The sequence below is a fragment of the Bufo gargarizans genome, chromosome 11 (genome assembly GCF_014858855.1).
Source record: "Bufo gargarizans isolate SCDJY-AF-19 chromosome 11, ASM1485885v1, whole genome shotgun sequence".
NCBI classification, from domain to species: domain Eukaryota; kingdom Metazoa; phylum Chordata; class Amphibia; order Anura; family Bufonidae; genus Bufo; species Bufo gargarizans.
In genome coordinates this window covers 25,275,206-25,294,542 of record NC_058090.1, presented here as the reverse complement: position 1 = coordinate 25,294,542, position 19,337 = coordinate 25,275,206, and the positions used below count along the sequence as shown (strand labels likewise).

The window sequence follows — 19,337 nt, the reverse complement described above, 5'->3', positions numbered from 1 at the left end:
TGTGCCCCCTCAGAGCTATGTCCAGTATTGTGCCCACACAGAAATATGCCCAGATGTGCCCCTTCAGAATTATGGCCTGCCAGAATACTATACCTTAGCAGAATGCGGGCAGAATGCTATACCTTGGCAGAATGCTATACCCTCATCACTTCCGGTGCGGTCAGTCACGTCACTTCCGGTTATAGCATTCTGCCAAGGTATCACGAAGGCGATTGTTATGCTGTCACATCAACAACACGTCTCCTGTCATGAGAGGATGCCCCGCCCCTCCGCCGCCCAGACGAGGAGTGGGCGTGGCCTTCATGTGTTTATAGACACGTACCGCTCGCTGCACACGTTTACGTCACGCGTGACGTCACGGAGAGCCGGCCTTCCCTGCCCAGGGCCTCTTCCGGGTTCTGGTGGAGCCTTCAGAGTGATGCTGCTGCAGGGAGTCAAGGTGGACATGAGATCCGTCATCCTCCTCGTCGTCCTGGGCTGCCTGCTGCCATGGGAGGCCCAGCCGCACAGACCGGGCTCTGCTGCCCACAGCTGCTTCTGCCAGGTGAGTGGTGCCATGAGGGGGGGCTCTTTTCCTTTATTATGTATGAAAGTATTACAATGTTATGTATTATATTGTCATGTTTTCTATACATACACTATAAACTGCTTATTAATTGCCTTATTTGCCCTGACGCGACACCAGAATACAATGCGGGCTCCTCGCTATCGAGCGCGGCGACTTGAGTCAAGTGACACGGTTTTCGAACTCTTCACGTTGGCCCTAATTCATCTGTCTCCCACCCTAGAACTCCATGGAACTTTCCAGACGCTTAGGTCGTGTGAAATGGCGCAAAAGTTTTAGGAAGACGCGTTATTTTTGTCTTTGTACATATGAGAATAGAACAGCGTCATAGCTAGGTGACCCCCGGGAAGCTTTGGGCGACGACGGCTAGAATAATATAAACTCAGAGCCTTAAAGGGCAACTCCAGCTAAAATAAAAATCAGCCAGTGTAGATTTCTAATTCTAGATGTCTTTGGATTTTTCTCCGACGTCAAGTTTCCACAAATTATTTTCAGCCATTGGGTGACGACGGGTAGAATTGTGAAATTCTGAGCCTTAAAGGGCAACTCCCCCAAAAAACTATTATCTACACGCCCTGGGTTATTCTGTTTAGCCCCCATTTTATTTTTTATTAAAAAAATATTTTTTATAACTTTGTTCTCTAGGAGTTTGACAACTCAAAATAGCAAGCATTATGTATATGCGGGGGTTGTCACCATCGTAGATTGGATACATCATTGATACTTTGTTGCTCCTGTATTGCCAGGCAGAAGTTTAGGACAAACCGGTGACAACCCCTCTAGTAGCTGGAGCTGGGGGGTCCAGTTGTCGATTTGGAAATAACTTGATGAAATGGGGCATATTCATAGGATACCAAGTCGGATCACAGGAGGTGTTAATGGGGTGTTTACAGCAGCGCCCACGTCCTCTTACTGCCCACGCAGCTAGAATCGGGAGCATTGGATCCTGTAGAGGGCGGTATTATATTAGTATAGCGGGATTACATGGGGCCCTCACACAATGCATTGCCTCCACATGGGTTGCCCAGCAGAAGTACTGTATTTGGAAGATTCTTTAAAAAAAACAGCGCCACCCTGTGCACAGGTTGTGTGCGGTATTGCAACACAGTCCCATTTACTTCAATAGAGCCGAGCTGTGATACCAAAACACGACCTAGGAACAGGGGTGGCGCTGTTTCTCAGAGAAAGCAGAATTTTATTTTTTGTTTACATTCTGAATATTTGATCAGAGGAGATCAGACTGCGGGACCCCCTTTGTGTTTAGAATGAGGGCCCCGAGGCCTATACAGAGGCTTAAATAGCCATTCCCGGAGGAGTGATCTGCATATATGGGCAACATCCCAGGCAGTGAAGTCTGCTAATCCCAGTATTTTAGGGATTTGCTATTTAAGCGCTTCCTATGAGGTGAAGTCCTAAAAATGGGGTTACACCTGGTTACAACTTTTTTTATTTATTTTTTTCTTTCTAGGTTGCCGGCTACCTGGACGATTGCACGTGCGATGTGGAGACCATAGACCAGTTCAATAACCAGAAGCTGTTTCCCAAATTGCAAAAACTACTGGAAACCGACTATTTCCGATACTACAAGGTAAATCCGCGTGATTCCGGCAGCACGCGATGTCATTGGGTGGGGGGTGGGACGTGGCACCCCATCCGCGAGTGATTAAATAGCAAATGTTGTCTTTTGTAGGCGAATCTGAAGAAGCCGTGTCCGTTCTGGAAGGATAACAGCCATTGTGGGATCAGAGACTGCGCGGTGCAACCTTGTCCTACGGTAAGAGCGCGCGCCCCCCTGCAATCTGCCCGTGGGACTACAGTCCCAGCCTGTCCAAACCCTTCGACACTTGGAAAGCCGCAGGTTTTACTTCTGATTTAATACCCTGATTCGCTGCTGGGTAGGAAACCTGTCGCCTGCCAGCTGCTACCGAGCGACATCCTCCCACGGGGAATTGTAGTTTAGCAACAGCTGGAGAGGGGCGGCCGGCCTGCAGGTGATCATGTCGTCTAATGTGTGCACAGCGTGACTGTGAGGATAGGGACCGTGCACGGGGCGCTTAGAATTATGCAATCAAGAGACAGGATGCCGGCGTCTATGAGCAACGTCTGTATATACCTGCGGAGATCCAAATTGGCCATCTACATGACTGCACCTAACTGCAAGTGCCGTCATTTGGAATTTCTCAGTAGTGCAGCCTCAGGCTTTGGGCCTGTACAATACAAGAGCTAGAAATTAATATTGCTTTAAAGCGCAGAATCATGTTTTACAAATGAGACCTGGATACACTGTAGGTGCAGGATTCGGGGGTGCAGCACTGTTTAAAGTCGGGGGGGGGGGGGGGGGGCAGGTTGAGAAGTTTTGTTCTGTGTAAGGTGGGTGGGTGGGGGGAGCTGCCAGTGGGAGCAGGAATAATATCTTCTCCAGTTACTCCAGGGGGGGATATACAGGAGCTTTTTCTTTGTCTTTGTCCCCTCTTGCCCTGTGCAGCCCCCAGTCGTGAAGGGGGAACGTTACAGGAGCTTTTCTTCATGTCATCACCTCCCCCTTAGGTTAAATGTTTTTTTTTATACTGAGGAGGTGAGTAGAGGAGTAGTTACTCCTCTAACCAGATCCGACCATAATCTGTGTGTATAGTGGTAACTGGACCATGTACTAATCTACTGTGTTTTCTATCTAGGATGCGGTTCCACCCGGCATAAAATCTCCAGGATTTAAGGTTAGATTTCCTTTTGTTTTTCTCTTTTCGTTGCCATCACATTCCTTTAATTTGACATCTGATAATCCAGAAAAAAAAAAAACTAGTGCTACTACTAGCATAAAATGGGTATTCCGGTTCGATCAAGTTATCCCTTATCCACAGGATAAGGGGATTAAAGGAGGTTCCCCGACCGTTTCACCTAATTAGTGGTTGTAACTAACGGCTCATTTAGAGGAGCAGACAATGGTTCAGGCGATTGGTGACGACGCCTTTACATGCGGGGAGTATCTTGTACACATTCATTCCTATTCCATTGTATACTCGCTGATCGTTCCCTGTGTTCAGACAGGTCCAGTCACCGTGCCATGGGTCACGTGATACACATTTACATTCCCACCATTAGTCTCTGCAATGGCAGCGCTCCTATAGGCTCATTTGCAAATATTAAAACCTCATTTTTCTCAGTAATGCGGGCACATATGAACATGGGACCAACACGGATGCCTTCAGCTGCCAAGCGCACATGTAACAGGTCAGCCAGTGTCATAGGGACAAATCTGCTGACAGATGCCCTTTAAGGTTTGCAGGGGACATGCCCACCGTGTGCGTGCTGTGGTTTGTGAAGATCCGTATCTTCCACTAATGTCGTCTTTCATAATCGTGTGGGCATAGGTTCCAAGAAGAACTGTTATCTCTTTGCAAAACTTCCTTCCTCCTGATTATATGTAGCTGCCCATCCTGTGGTCTGGCAGTGAGCGAGCTTTAGAAAACGGTACCCCAGGAGAGGAGGCCTCATGTCGAAAATCTGCAAGAAGGAAGGGAGCGGAGCCGTTGCCCAAAGCAGCCAATCAGAATGCTGCTTTTATTATAAAGCCTGCGCTGGCGAGAGTGAAAGCTGGCTTCTGATTGGCTGCTGCAGACCACACCTCCAGCCTGAGGCTTGTAGTGTTGTGGTCTGGGCCTCATTAAAGCCCTTCCCTTTATTTCCCCCCCCCCCCCCCCCCCCTTTGCAGGACCCTGACCCCCAGAAATGCTAATTTTGGGTCTCCTATGCATAAGGCCTAGTTCACACGAACGTATGGCTTTTATAGTTTTTTGCGGTCCGTTTTTCACGGATCCGTTGTTCCGTTTTTGAGTTCCGTTGTGTCTCCGTTTCCGTTCCGTTGTTCCGTTCCGTTTTTCCGTATGCCATGTACAGTTTACAGTAATTACATAGGAAAAATTGGGCTGGCCATAACATTTTCAATAGATGGTTCAGAAAAAACGGAACGGAAACGGAAGACATACGGATGCATTTCCGTATGTGTTCCGTTTTTTTTGCGGATCCATTGACTTGAATGGAGCCACGACCCGTGATTTACGGCCAAATATAGGACAAGCTCTATCTTTCAACGGAACGGAAAAACGGAAACGGAAGGCATACGGAACACATTCCGTTTTTTTTGCGGAACCATTGAAATGAATGGTTCCGTATACGGACCGTATACGGAACACAAAAAAACGGCCCGTACACCCACAAAAAAAACGTTCGTGTGAACTAGGCCTAAGTTACAGCCCTTTTTTGAGGTACGCCCCATGAAGAATTGTAGGCAGTATGCGTCTAGTAAAACCAGGTGACTGAGGTTCCGACTGCTGCAGCTTTGCCCCGCTTTACCAAAAACCGCCACAGTCGTGTCTGATTGCTGCAGTTAACCACGCTTTGACCGCACCATGTGAATGAGAGTAGGAAAAAGATAATTTTACTAAGCAGCAGAACTCTGCTGACAACCCCTCTGGGAGCTGTAATGACGGCCCTGTGGGTTGTCGCACAGTTTTAGCAGAGACCACAAACTGAAAAATGGAAAGGGGGACTCGGAATTTCCTTATATTTACTCCTGGGATCGTGTCCGATCATGGGAGCAAAAGGAGCGAGATCCCTTCTGGTGATTCCCTGCCTGGCGCGGACAATCGCTGTGCGGGGAATTGCAACACCGTCCTATTCATATAAAGAGGAAGAAGCTGCAGGGTCATCAGGGAAGTGCTCGGTAACCTGATCTGATCGAGGCGATCAGGTATGAATGAAGCAAGCTTTGTGCGGCTGATGGCAGCTGGCAGTGCACACCGCAGAGCCTGCTTGGTGACGGTACACGTGTATGTATGTACCCGCCAGGGGTTAAAGGGCCATCCCTTATAAACCAGAAAAGAGAAGTCTTCATTACTGTCGAGTTATTACAATTTTTTTATTTTATTTGCTGGAAAAGCTTGGTGAAAGTCAACATGGCTGCCGCTATAAAGCAGGGATACTCTTCCTCGCTGGTCTCCAGGTCCCATATCGACACACAGGAATTGTCTGCCCAGCCTATCGCTGGCCCCAGCTGTGACCCGCAGGCGTTTCCTCTGAGACCTGGACTGAGCCCTTTCTAACCCCCCCCCCCCCCTCCTGGAAAACTCCTTTAAGTCCGTGTGTAATGCTTTTCGATTTGCGTTCCGCGAATAACTAAACCGCGTCCCCGCATTTTGCGGACAAATGACTTCCGTATGTCTTCGGTTTTTTACGGTCCAAAAAACGAAAGGGGGGAAAAAAAAGAGGGCCTTCAAAAATACGGAAATGGATCCACAAAAAATGGATGACATACGGAAACTATTCCGTATGTCATCCGCAATTTGCGGATCCATTGACTTGAATGGTGCTGCGGACCGATCTGTATGGACAATAGTAGGACATGCTTCATATTTTTGCGGAATAGAAATGCGGACAACATACTGAATGTTGTCCGCACATTTTATTCACCCATAGGAATGAATAGGTCCTCTTCTATTCCGCAAAATGCGGATCGGAGGCGGAAAAAATTATACGGACGTGTGAATGTACCCTAAGGCATATTAGACATTTAGGCTTTTGGGGAAAAATGACTGACCGCCCCTTTAAAGCATGTTAGATGTTCAGGACACTGTGAAAGCTGGGTGACTGCACCTTTAAGGCATTTTAGATGTTCGGGAATCTGGGAAAGTTGAGTGACAGCCCTTTCGGAGCTCTCCAATAAATATGGGGGGGGGGGGGGGGTACCCTCCACAACAACAAAAAACGATTGCCCCGGGCTCTGTATAGTCACAGGTTTAATTAGCAGTTTACATTACTAATAATAACAGCTGAACCACAAAGGGGAAATGAAAATGCGGTAATTGCTGTTTATGGCTGGCTGGCTGCCTCCGTTAATATTTACACTGATTAGTTGCCATGGCGATATCGCTAAATCTATTACACAGCAACGGCGGTGAGTGGTAGAAGCGCGTACTTCTCTTTCCCTGTGCGGTACATTGATGCATGAGGGTCACTCCACCGCAAGCTCAATGATTGTTTCATGTCAACCAGCAGAATAGTGAGTGCAGCTCTGGAGTATAATACAGGATGTAACTCAGGATCAGTACAGAATAAGTAAAATATGTACACAGTGTCTGCACCAGCAGAATAGTGAGTGCAGCTCTGGAGTATAATACAGGATATAACTCAGGATCAGTACAGGATAAGTAATGTATGTACACAGTGACTGCACCAGCAGAATAGTGAGTGCAGCTCTGGAGTATAATACAGGATGCAACTCAGGATCAGTACAGGATAAGTAATGTATGTACACAGTGACTGCTCCAGCAGAATAGTGAGTGCAGCTCTGGAGTATAATACAGGATGTGTGTAGTGACTCCATCAGCAGAATATAATTATAGTTTCTATCTCTTATCTCTGTCATCTGTGATGCTTCCTTGATACTGATGCATATGTAGGCCAGGCGGTTTGTCACGTGTTTCTCTGTGCTTTCATAATGACTATTTAATTGACATTATTGACATTTAATCATGGTGTTAGTGTCATGCTTTTTGATCAGGTTTGTGGTGTTATCGCTGCACCCACTTAAATTTTTATTTTTTATTTTCTTCTTACAGCAAGATCCTCCCTACTACACTTGGTTGAGCCTGCTGATTTTAAAATATCTGTCTTGTGAAAATCAGTTGTGGCTTTCCTGACAAAGATATATATGCAAATGATGGCATCAGGGCCATTTTCTCAAGAACTCTGCAACAGATTTTTCACAAGATGGGTATCCTTTTAATCAGCAGGATCTATATTACCAGACCGTATGCCTGGTGTAATAGAGTTGATGCTGCTGAACGGTGCTTTTTAAAAAAGACAGGCCTTCCCTTATATCACCAGTGACTATTATCAGTCACAGGAACTTTTGGCTGCTGGGTAAGTGACCAGTTTCCCCCCCATTAACACGTTTGATCTGGTTGATACAGTGGGGTCCCACAATGGGATCAGTCTCCAGGAAAAAAAACATGAGACTCGGTGCAGCAGCGCTTGGGTGTATTCACATTATAAACGCAAAAAACACAAATGCAATGGCACTCTGCAACCAGCACTCTACACTGCCTCTATGCTGAATGTTGAATAAGGCATTGGTGTACATTTTGGCCAAAGCGTAATGAGCCACTCGCCACGTCAAGGTCGCCTCCATGAGTGGTCCCTAACACTAGTTCCTACCTGTTATGGGCCATGACAGCCACACAAAGTCCAGGGAGCGCAGGTGTGTATTTCGCCATAGCAATGTGCACCTGCATACAGGGTTGTGCTGACTGATTTCCCCCCCCCCCCACATTTGTTTTCTTTGTAGTATATATTGGAGGCGTGGCGATCTCCATGCAGTCATGCACACCTGACCAGTTAGTCTGCCCTGGAGGCTGGTTTTAAAGTCAGTATAAGGCCGAGTTCACACGAACGTGTGTGACCCGTGCTCGTGCTGCGGCCCGCAAACAGCGGGCCGCAATGCACGATCGCCGGCCGTAGGTCAGCCGCATCGGATCGCGGACCCATTCACTTTAATGGGTCCGCGATCCGCCCGTTCCGCTAAGATAGGACATGTTCTATCTTTTTGCGGAACGGAGGTACGGGACGTAACCCCACGGAAGCACTCCGTAGTGCTTCCGAGGGGTCCCGTCCCGTGCGGCCGTTCCGCTATTCCGGATTTGCGGACCCATTGAAGTGAATGGGTCCGCATCCGTGAATCGGAATGCACACGGAACTGTGGCCGTGTATTGCGACCCGCGATTTGCGGGCCGCAATACGGCCACAGATCACACACGTTCGTGTGAACTAGGCCTAAAACTGAGTCTGCTTTTATAGCGCCTACCAGTGGCCATTTGGCTCCAGGAGAGGTATATAGTGGGCTCAGCATGCATGTTGGTACTTGCATCCCTGGATCCGATGAAAGCTGTAATGGGACGGGGTTAAAAGCAGAGTGTGCTTGGCGTGCATGCTGTACCTGCGCTCCCTGGACTTTGTGTGGCTGTCATGGCCCATAACAGGTAGGAACTAGTGTTAGGGACCACTCATGGAGGCAACCTTGACGTGGTGAGTGGCTTATTACGCTTTGGCCAAAATGTACACCAATGCCTCATTCAACATCCAGCATAGAGGCAGGGCAGAGTGCCATTGCATTTGTGTTTTTGCATTTGTATGTGTATTTCGCCATAGCAATGTGCACCTGCATACAGGGTTGTGCTGACTTAACCCCCCCCCCCCACATTTTTTTTCTTTGCATGCATAATGTGAATACAATCTGATGCACCTAGGATCAAACTCCGGCCTCTGTGCCATAGACATATGGTTTATGCATCTGTGCCGAGGGTACGGTTGTATATTTGGAGAGGGTTTATCACGTTTGAAGGTCATGGAAAGTGAAGGCTGCCTCGTGTTTCAGGTGTTCTGGAAAGATTATGGAGCAGGTGCCTAAGAGATATAATGGGTATTTTGAAACATCATAAAGGGAAGTTTAATCCTTGTTTGAAGGTTAAAGGCCGGCTGAATGTGAACCGTTGCAGTCATCCCTGGTGCTAATTATACGTTGTTCACCTCTATGATACATTGTAACAAACTAACAGAACAGGGGAGGTTTATGCTGCTGAGGATTGTCTAGACATATTATGGCAGTATTTAAACTAACTACTTTAACATTTAGGACTCCTGCAGACGAACGTGTGCGCCCCGTGGCCGTGCTGCAGGCTGCAATGCACAAACACCGACCGCGGGGCAGCGGATCGCGGACCCATTCACTTTAATGGGTCCACGATCTGCCTGTTCTGCAAAAAGAATAGGACATGTTCTATCTTTTTGCGGAAAGGAAGTTCGGGACGTAACCCCACGAAGCACTCCGTAGTGCTTCCGTAGGGTTCAGTTCCGCGACATTCCGGATTTGCGGACCCGTTGAAGTGAATGGGTCCGCATCTGTGATGCGGAATGGACACGGAACGATTCCCGTGTATTGCAGATCCGCAAATGCGGTCCGCAATACGGCAACCGGACACCTACGGTCGTGTGCAGGAGGCCTTGTGCTGCAGATTTATGCGGCTCAGAGGATTGTCTAGACCAGATGCATTGTAGCTAACCTTCAGCAGGATGTGGACATGCAGTGTTGAAATTTGCAGTATGATTCAATATATGCAATAATGTATAATATTCTGACCCGTCTTGTGATGACATATTTTACAGTATACAGAAACTGCTAACATGGGCAATGGTGAACTGGAGTGTGAGAAGGAGAAGAGACTGGGGGCCGTGGATGAATCCTTGAGGTGAGGGTCACACTGAGGGCCTATGTGGAGGGGTATGGGCCAGAGAGGTGAAGCTTGGGGCACCCAGGATAACATGTGTATCAGGATTCCCCCCCCCCTCTTTGCACTCATATGCTATTGATATTACCGTCTAATATGGCAGAGGGGCATTTGGAGACCTCCGCACCCACAGCTACACCCCTGTTCCCATTTTGTAATGTCTTCTATGAAGCAATTCCTTTCTCAAGAACAAAGCCACCTCAAACGTGAAGTCTAAAATTTATGTTAAAATACAAATTATATATTTTCTTTTTTTTTTTTTTTCTTTCCTCACTCTATTATACGATACACATTTTTGCCCAATAAACAGTGGGGAAAATAAAAAATATATAATTTCTCCTCCTCCGGCCCCTGCCATTTTTTTTTGTCCAAGATGTGTCTTGCATAATAGAAAAAAAAAAATATATATAGCTTGTGGGGCCAGGTGCGATAATTCTACAGAAACCTTGTCCTTTCGATCTTGAAGGAGCTGGCAGGGTGAGCAAGGTTGCACTAAGTGGCTTGGGCTGTGCACTTAACTGCTCATTTGTATATGGATTAAAAGTCATTTTTTTCCAGAATGATGCAATAGAGGCATGGTTCCGGGTTTTAACCGTGAATTTCCTGGTGACACACTCCCTTTTTAAAAACATTCTGGTGACCCAATCTTCTATACTAGAAAACCCCCAAGTCCCATCTTCACAGTGGCTGATGTTCATGTCATCTGCGTGTCCCTAGTACGAAGCATGAAGTGATCGCTTCTGTTTTGCTCTTGCAGTGAAGCGGCCCAGGAGGCGTTCTTTCAGTGGAATCAACACGACGACTCCGCAGATGATAACTTCTGTGAGCACGATGGTATGTACGGTGTGTTATTTCATGTCAGACGGTAAAGCATTACGAGGAAGCAGATTCATGTAGTTCTGTTTCCCTTTAAAGTATTTGCTCTTAAAAAAAAAATAATTGCAAACTCTGTTTCTGGAAATGACTGTCCACGTCTTCCGTCTATTTTCAGATGAGGAGTCGCCTGATGCGGAATATGTCGACTTGCTGATTAATCCTGAACGTTACACCGGTTACAAGGGAGCCGACGCCTGGAAGATCTGGAACAGTATCTACGAGGAAAACTGTTTCAAGTATGTAATTAAGAAAAACAATAAGTAAACCGGACGTACTCCGCAGCATCTTTCTTGTTGAGGGGTTGGTCGGTGATGCCTCTCGATGCTCTGTTTTCTTGCAGACAGAATTGCCCCATATAACTCTGCACAGCTCAATTCAGGTCTATGTAACTTGAGGAAATGGAGCGCTGTCTCCGTCAGACTCAGAAGTGCACGGAGCAGTGGCCATGGATGCTCATTACCACTCCATCCACACGAGACCTAGGGACTTCACTTGTGATTTCTAGGGGTCTCAACAGTCACACTTATTCCCCACTTCATTCGGGCGTTTTTGGGGCCATACTGTAGGTGTTTAAAGAGGATCTGGAACCTGGCATGTCTGTTTTGCTTGCATTTTCCATGCAATAACAATTTTGTCGTATCCATTCATATGCCATTCCTCCATTATTACTACTAGAAGTTAGAAATCAATTACTAGCCGTTTGCAATGAAGGTCCATGTGACTGTTACCAGTTTGGGGGGGGGGGGGGGCCCCCCCTGCGTTTTCCGACAGTATCTGATCAGGTCTGCGTTCGTCAGACTGTGCAAAGACATATTCCCAACTGTTAACACCCATCTGGTGTTTTATTTCATAATTTCTTACACATAAGTTGGTCGTCTGGGTCGGCCGACCCAAGTCTATTGTGTATGACCACTATTTGTTTTCTTATGTCTATCGATATTTAATTTGGAGAGCTCCTCATTGGGCTCTTCTTATACATTATATGTTCTGTACATTATGCAGTCTGAGCTTATTTCATGTTGGTGCTGTCACAATCTGTCTTCCCCTTTGTCCTCGTACACAAGTATGTATTACAGTACAGTCCACGCGAGTATGCCGAGCAGTTCTAGATCTGGGTCTGTTTAGTGTGTGTGCTTTGCTCTTTTATTTGCTTTTTTTGTTGGCAAGTCTCTTATTTGCCTCTGTAGATAAACATAAAACTGCACGTGTTGCTCAGGACACCATCCGTCCAGATCAGAGATGGCGGGTAATGAACAGCCGCAGTTGGCACCGTAACTCCAGGTCTTTCCTATTCATAGACTTGGAAATGTTCCGGCGATTCATTCTGTGGGCTGCAGAAAAAGCACAAAGTCTAAAGTCCCCCGAAAAATCTTTTTGAATGAGCGTAGATTATTTCAGCATGAAGCGCTGCAGCCACATTTTGTCACCCTCTTACTTGCACAATGCAGAGCAGCAAATTTCACATTTAAACATTTTCGTTACTCTACAGGAAAAGTTGAGTCATTTTTGTAAATTCTTTACTTATCTTGCACAGATGTTTGACCTGTGACTTTTTTCCTTCCCCTCTTTCCTTCCCCAGCAAATGTAGAAATTCTTCTGGCTGTCGGCTATTCCTTCTGCCCCTCCATACACATGCACACATTGCCCAGCTGAGCATGCATGTGTTCTCAGAGGGGAGTAAAGCCGGCCGTACACATTAGATGGCTGTTAGCCGAATGCTTGTTCGGCCATCTTCCCCTGTGCACATACAAGTTCATCCGAGCATGCATGTACCCTAAACAGGAAGAGGGATGCTGAAAGACACCCCCCCCCCCCCCCCACAGCAGCAAACTTTTCTCTGCTTGTCATAGAGATCCATCCTGGTGATGGTCACGACAGCAAGACCTTCAGCAGTTGAGAACAGTGGGGCTTTTTATTTTGGCAGGGAAAAAGTGGCGACTGGGCCAACACTCCATACATTTTGTCACTTACTCCATTAAAGGGGTTGTCCCAGTGCGTTATACTGATATATGACCTTTAAGGCTACTTTCACACTCTCGTTTTGGGCGGATCCGTCATGGATTTGCAAAAAAAACGGATTTGTTACAATAATACAACCACATGCATCCATCATGAACGGATCCGTTTGTATTATCTGTAACATAGCAAAGATGGATCCATCATGAACTCCATTGAAAGTAAATGGGATACGGATCCGTTTTCTATTGTGTCACAGAAAACGGATCCGTCCCCATTGACTTACATTGTGTTCCAGGACGGGTCCGTTTGGCTCAGTTTTGTCAAGAGGACAGTAAAATGCTGTAGGCAGCCTCCAGAGCGGAATGGAGACTGATTCATTCTGAGCGGATCCTTTTCCATTCAGAATGCATTAGGACAAAACTGATCCGTTTTGGACCGCTTGTGAGAGCCCTAAACGGATCTCGCAAAGGGAAAGCTAAAACGTCAGCGTGAAAGTAGATCAAGATGGGTCATGAGTATCTGATGGGTCATAAGCTCGCCAGCGGGGATCCAGCACCCTCGTCAGCTGTTCGGTGCTGTCCGGTTAGCACAGCAGCCTTCTTGCAGCTTACCCTAGGCTAGCGACGTCGCCGTACATCAGACATTAAGCCGAGGTGCAGCTCATTCCCAGCCAAGTGAATGGGGCTGAGCTGCTATACTTGGCACAACTGCTGTCTGGTAAACTGCACCGTGCACCGCTGCCTCATCAAACAGGTGGTTGGTTGGGGTCTGACTCCCAGGACCCTGCCGATCTATCATATAGGTCCTCAGTATATAGCACTCAGAAAACACTTATCTACCAGTTTTTTTTATTTATTTTCTCTTCTAGGACGTGCATGACCTGGGTTAGGAGGCAATAAGCTTGTATCTTAAATGTTGATATTGTCTCATAAACACTGGTGGTATACCGTGATCCCTCAAGATACAATGGCCTCAGGATTCAATATTTTCAACATACAATGGTCTTTTATGACCCACCGTAAGTTGAAACTAGACTTAACATACAATGTCTCAGACCCAGATCCAATCAATCAAAGCCGCTTCTGGTAAAATAGCTGTATTAGATGCTAGTTAGCATTTGTCCCTGACTGTTATATGTAAGGACTTGTTTTATCTAAATATTTTTCTTAAAATTTCCCTTATCTTGGATGACCTTTTTGGAACAGATTAGGCTCCGGATCCGTCCTGACACACAGTGTAAGTCAATGGGGACGGATCCGTTTTCACTGGCACAATAGAATATGGATCCGTCCCCATTGACTTTCAATGGTTTTCAAGACTGATCCGTTTTGGCAATGTTAGAGATAATACAAACGGATGCATGCGGTTGTATTATCGGTGCAGATCCATGACTGATCCGCACCAAACGCGAGTGTGAAAGTAGCCTTACTCAACTTACAATGGTCGTCCTCAAACCAAATAATATTGTATCTTGAGGTACCACTGTTTATCGGTAAGACACATCACTGATGTCTAATATAATACAGTAGCAGCGGCGCTAGGAAAGTGCAGCGCCTCGTGGTTGACCCATTATAATCCATATTCTAGTGATATGCCACCAATATCTAGATCTCTATCTCGCGTTGCACTTGGGATCACCTTTGCTGGGGTCAAATGACACTTGTCTGTTCCCTCCGATTCAGATCAAAAGCTGAACGGATACGGAAGACATACGGATGCATTCCTTTTTTTTATTTTTTTTTTATTTGCGGACCCATTGACTTTAATGGAGCCACGGAACATGATTTGCAGCCAAATATAGGACATGTTCTATCTTTGCACGGAACGGAGAAACTGAATGCATACGGAGTACATTCAGTGTTTTTTTTTTTTTTTTTTTTTTTTTTTTTTTTTTTTTTTTTTTTTTTGCGGACCTATTGAAATGAATGGTTGCGTATACGGAATGCAAAAAACGGTAGTGTGAAAGATGCCTTAAGCTGACTTGTAGCCAGGTTTATTCATAAGGTTGCAAATAAAAATAACAAAACCGCAAAAGAAAACCTATTGTGCGTTTTCATGGGCCTCTTGTGGTAGGACTTAAAATTTCAAAGAAAAAAAAATGAATGTGCAAAAAAAACTGCAACACGTGTCAAGTGTAAAGGAGCCTCTGGTCTGGTTGATGGATGCAGTAGATTACTGGGTTATAATAAAACTAAAGCAAAAACTTTTAAACTGCAGAACTTTATCCTCTTCTGGGCGGCTTCCTGAGACGGTCGGGGCACTGTTACATAATGTCGACTGATTGCTGCCAACCCATCAGCTTGGAGAAGGCTCCAGCAGCCAATAGGACTTTCATAATATTTTTATTATGAAGATTGAAATTCTGTGTGAATAGACCCCCCACCACGCCTGAAACCTGCGGCGCTCAAAGTAGGATTGACTATTCGGAACTGACTTTCTTATTTTAGCCAATAGGACTTGACCATGTGGCAGCTGTTAGTTGTGTGCGCGCCGTCACGGGACGTCTGACCCTGGAAGGTCGAGTTCTGCAGCATCTGGCAGAAACTCTGCTCCCAGTAGATGGTAAAAACAGCAGCAGAGACACAAGGGCATAGAAAGCACTCGGGACAGCGGGGGGGGCGGGCGCTTGCTCTGGATTAATAGTTGTCTCAGTATTTGTTGCATTCAGAATTTCTAGGCTGCCACGTGCTGGATAACTAAAATGTTACTTTACCCAGAGGTGCACTTAGAATATATACGTCCCAAAGAATACCGCGACTAGCTTTTTTAGAAAACCAGTTACCCGTCAGGTCACAAGGTTGCATGCAGAGCATCATAGGAAAGCATACCATTTGCAGGGTGGTTGCAGTAATTCAGTTTTATTTATTTTTTTTGTTTGTTTTCAATGGCTGTTTGCAATCTAGCATAATATAAAGCCATGAAATCTGTACAAGGGGTTTTACCATGGGGTGACACCGGACACCAGCAAGCAGCTGTAAAATTGCAGCATTAGTGTTTGCCTATGGGGGCAAAACGGCAAGTCGCCTTGTGACATCATTAAAAGAAAAAGAAAAAAAAAAATCCTGAGTCCTAGGCTGAAAATGACCAAACCAACTAAAACCACAACTGAAACAAAAAATGCAGTATGCTGAATATATTGCTGCATTTGCCTCTGAGGTAGACGGTAATCCTGTGGCTTATGTGATCTGATAAAGGTAATTCTGCAGATAACGGCCGCTCCGGCTTTTGTGGTGGATTTCTCAATGTTGCGACTCTCCACGTAGATTGCTGTTAGGTTGCGTCACTTTACCATCTGCCGGATTGTGGAAGGTGGAGGAAGGACGCTCGCCTTATTACAGTCATCTTCCCCAGCCCCCCAGCCATGTCTCTGTATTGATGCAGAGTGACTCCTGCCCATATTTACAGCCGGGGTAAGTGGCGTTTTGCACAGGGCGCTGATCCGGCATAAACATTTGTCCGAATCATCACCCTGTCTAAACATGCTGCCGTTCACACAATAAACGAGCAAACGCACTTTAGGAGGCACCAAAACTCCTCCTTTACCGCTTGCACATTGCTCCTTGTAAACATAGGACGTGCTGCTGACAGATGAAAGCTGTCCGGGGATGAACGATCATATTACCCATCATTCATCCTCTGTACTAAAGAGAATTGCAGCATGTATACGGCAGTTAACAAGACAGAAATGCTGTATTGGCGATCCGTGATTAGTTAACGGTCAGATATTAATTTCTCCCCGCTTTACCGTGGTAAAACTGATTAATACACAACAGGTAATCTATAGCCATGTTGGTCTCGCCCCCTACATTCAGCGAGACTGCTGTGGGGGGGGGGGAGCTTGCCCATATATTGGGGGTCATGAGATGGAATCATGACTTTGAGGCATACCCATCTGCATACAAAGTACTGAGACCATGCACGGATAGTGCCGCCACATGGGGCATATCTATAAACGCTGTCCTAGATGAGACAAATGTCTAAAATGCATCATTTTGGTACACAGCATGTATACTATGCAATTTGAGACAGAATTCTGTCATTTTGCAAATTTCCACCTTTAAACAGGCTCTACAGCAGGCATCCTCAAACTGCAGCCCTCCAGCTGTTGTAAAACTACAACTCTCACAATCCCCTGCTATAGGCTGATACCTGTAGGCTGTTCGGGCATGCTGGGAGTTGTAGTTTTGCAACAGCTGGAGGGCTGCAGTTTGAGGATGCCTGCTCTACAGGATCCCCCCCCCCCCCCCCCCCAGCGCTCCCTGTGAAGAAGGCTAAAACTACCTGCTCCATTCTGGCTCCCGGCCTGTCTTCACTGGACTTCAATCCCTGTCTGTCAACTTCTGCATAGACTGGTTCATGTCCACCACCGCAGCCAATGCCTGGTCTCAGCAGCGACAGGTCTCCAAGCAGAAAGCCTCTGTTGGGTCGCTTGTTGCTTGGAGACCGGTTACCGCTGAGGCCAGGCATTGGCTACAGCAGCAAATGTGAACCCATCCTACCAGACTGGGACCAGAAGTCAAGTGAAGACGGCCCAGGAGCTGGTCCAAAAACAAAAAAAATAATGGACAGCCCCTTTAAGGGCATGTTCACATGGCAGGTTTTCTCACAGAATCTGCTTTCATTGTTTCTAATGGGAATCCAAGAAGGGACATGTGTTTGGAAACCGTGGCAGGAGTCCGACATAGACTGGGACTCATCATGCAGTCGGATCTGCACCATTCAACCTATAAGCCCGTGTCAGAAATCTGAGGGTCGGCCACTGATCTCTGCTGCGGATGGCACATATGTCTAGGGGGTTATGGGATGTTTCAAAACAATGAGTTGTCGCCAAATACTAGATTATTCAGCAGGTTTGATATTTTTTTTTATTTCTTTTTTAGGCCCAAAGCAGTGAAACGGCCCTTGAATCCTCTGGCGTCTGGACGAGGTAAATATGGAACCAGCCTCACTAGGCCTCAGGTCTAAACACTGCTCTGAGAATCCATGTCACAGTTACCCATAGCAACCAATCACATTCAAGCTTTTATTTTTCCACAGCAGCTTTGGAAATACAAGCAGGGATCTGATTGGTCGCCATGGGCAACGCGGCTTCTCAGAGCAGTGTGTAGGCCTGAGGCCTCTTAGGTGATAACTACTATTATACGGTCCTCGTTTGATTTACTTTTATCTCTTGCTTTTAGGTGAAAATGACGGTAAGGAGGATATAATGTCAGTCCTCATGCTATGTGCCACCAGACGGGTCCTGTTTGAACCGGCCCATGTCCACGTGACTTCTAATACTGCGGAAACTCTCCTAGACCAGCGTGTGTTTCCTGCTTGACGAGGAGCAAAAAAAAGTGTCAAAATAATTGAGTCCCCTCCAATGAAACTCCAAGGGATAGTGGGAGTAGTAGTCATGCTGGGCTTTCTTCCTGTAGGCTACCTTGGAAGTATTGTCACATATCGCCCCCTGCTGGCCAGATGTGGTATTGCGCTCCTTTTATAAGGCCTCTTTCACACAAACGATACGGATTGACTCCAGATGTGTTCAGGGATGCATTCAGTGAAACTCGCACCGTTTTGCAAGCAAGTTCAGTCAGTTTTGTCTGCGATTGCGTTCAGGTGTTTTATTTTTTATTTTATTTTTTGCTTTTTCTGTCCGGGTGCAATGTGTTTTGATGCGTTTTTTTCACATGCGTGAAAAAATACTTGGCAACCATCAGTGAAAAAAACGCATTGCATCTGGACTGCTTCCCGATGCAATGCTTTTTTTACTGAAGCCCCATTCACTTCTATGGGGCCAGGGCTGCGTGAAAAACGCAGAATATAGAACATGCTACGATTCTCGCACAATGCAGAAATGAGGTGTGGGGGGGGCGGACGCTCATGTGCACAGACCCATTGAAACGACTAGGTCAGGATTCAGTGCGGGTGCTGTGCGTTCACGTCATGCATCACACCCGTGGGGAAAACTCGTGGGTAAGGGACTTAACAGTAGCTGATACATGTTGATGATCACGTATAGGTAAGAGTCTGTTCCCCCTGCGCCTGGAGCGTCCATCAGAAGGGTTTACCGCTGGAAACCTTGGTCACAGTAGATGCTACTGAGTGGCATCCATTATACATAGTCAACCATGTTAAAAAATATATGCTGCAATATCTTTTTATTTTTAATATATCATTTTTACTATTTTTATTTATTTTTAATATATGTTAACTAGATAGCCCTGTATGGAATAGCGCAGTCTATTCCCCTATTCCATACAGTGGGGGGGAAAAACATAAACTGAAACCTGCCAATGGCGGTTGAAAGATAACTCTTCTGGTAAATGTCGATATAACGGGTCCGTTTAATGTAGGCACCAACCACCGCTTTCTGAGTGCAGAGTGTTAGCACAACGTGCCAGAAGCGGCAGATTGCATCCTGTGACCAGGGACAACTTTTTTTATATCACTTTGCCATGTTGGGGCTCTGTAGCACCAGCGTAATGTACTGCTGTGGTATGAAGCTTCAGAATAAGCGTCTTTTATAACGAGTATAACCCGCTACACGTCCATATAACCATTTCTTCTGGTATTTTGCAGAGGTCCTGTTCTACAGCTGGTTGGAAGGTAAGTCC

At 46.2% G+C, this 19,337-nt stretch overlaps 1 protein-coding gene across 1 annotated transcript in view; it reads left to right on the top strand.

Moving 5' to 3' along the window:
• Positions 1-362: 362 nt before the first annotated feature.
• Positions 363-19,337, top strand: part of LOC122921739 (ERO1-like protein alpha) — a 34,117-nt gene continuing 15,142 nt past the window's right edge. The window contains exons 1-10 of the mRNA XM_044271945.1: positions 363-544; positions 2,034-2,153; positions 2,256-2,339; positions 3,241-3,279; positions 9,782-9,864; positions 10,661-10,737; positions 10,895-11,015; positions 17,619-17,665; positions 17,919-17,930; positions 19,303-19,329. Of these exons, the coding sequence (XP_044127880.1) occupies positions 419-544; positions 2,034-2,153; positions 2,256-2,339; positions 3,241-3,279; positions 9,782-9,864; positions 10,661-10,737; positions 10,895-11,015; positions 17,619-17,665; positions 17,919-17,930; positions 19,303-19,329 (736 nt within the window). The 5' untranslated portion in view covers positions 363-418. The remainder of the gene's footprint in view (positions 545-2,033; positions 2,154-2,255; positions 2,340-3,240; positions 3,280-9,781; positions 9,865-10,660; positions 10,738-10,894; positions 11,016-17,618; positions 17,666-17,918; positions 17,931-19,302; positions 19,330-19,337) is intronic.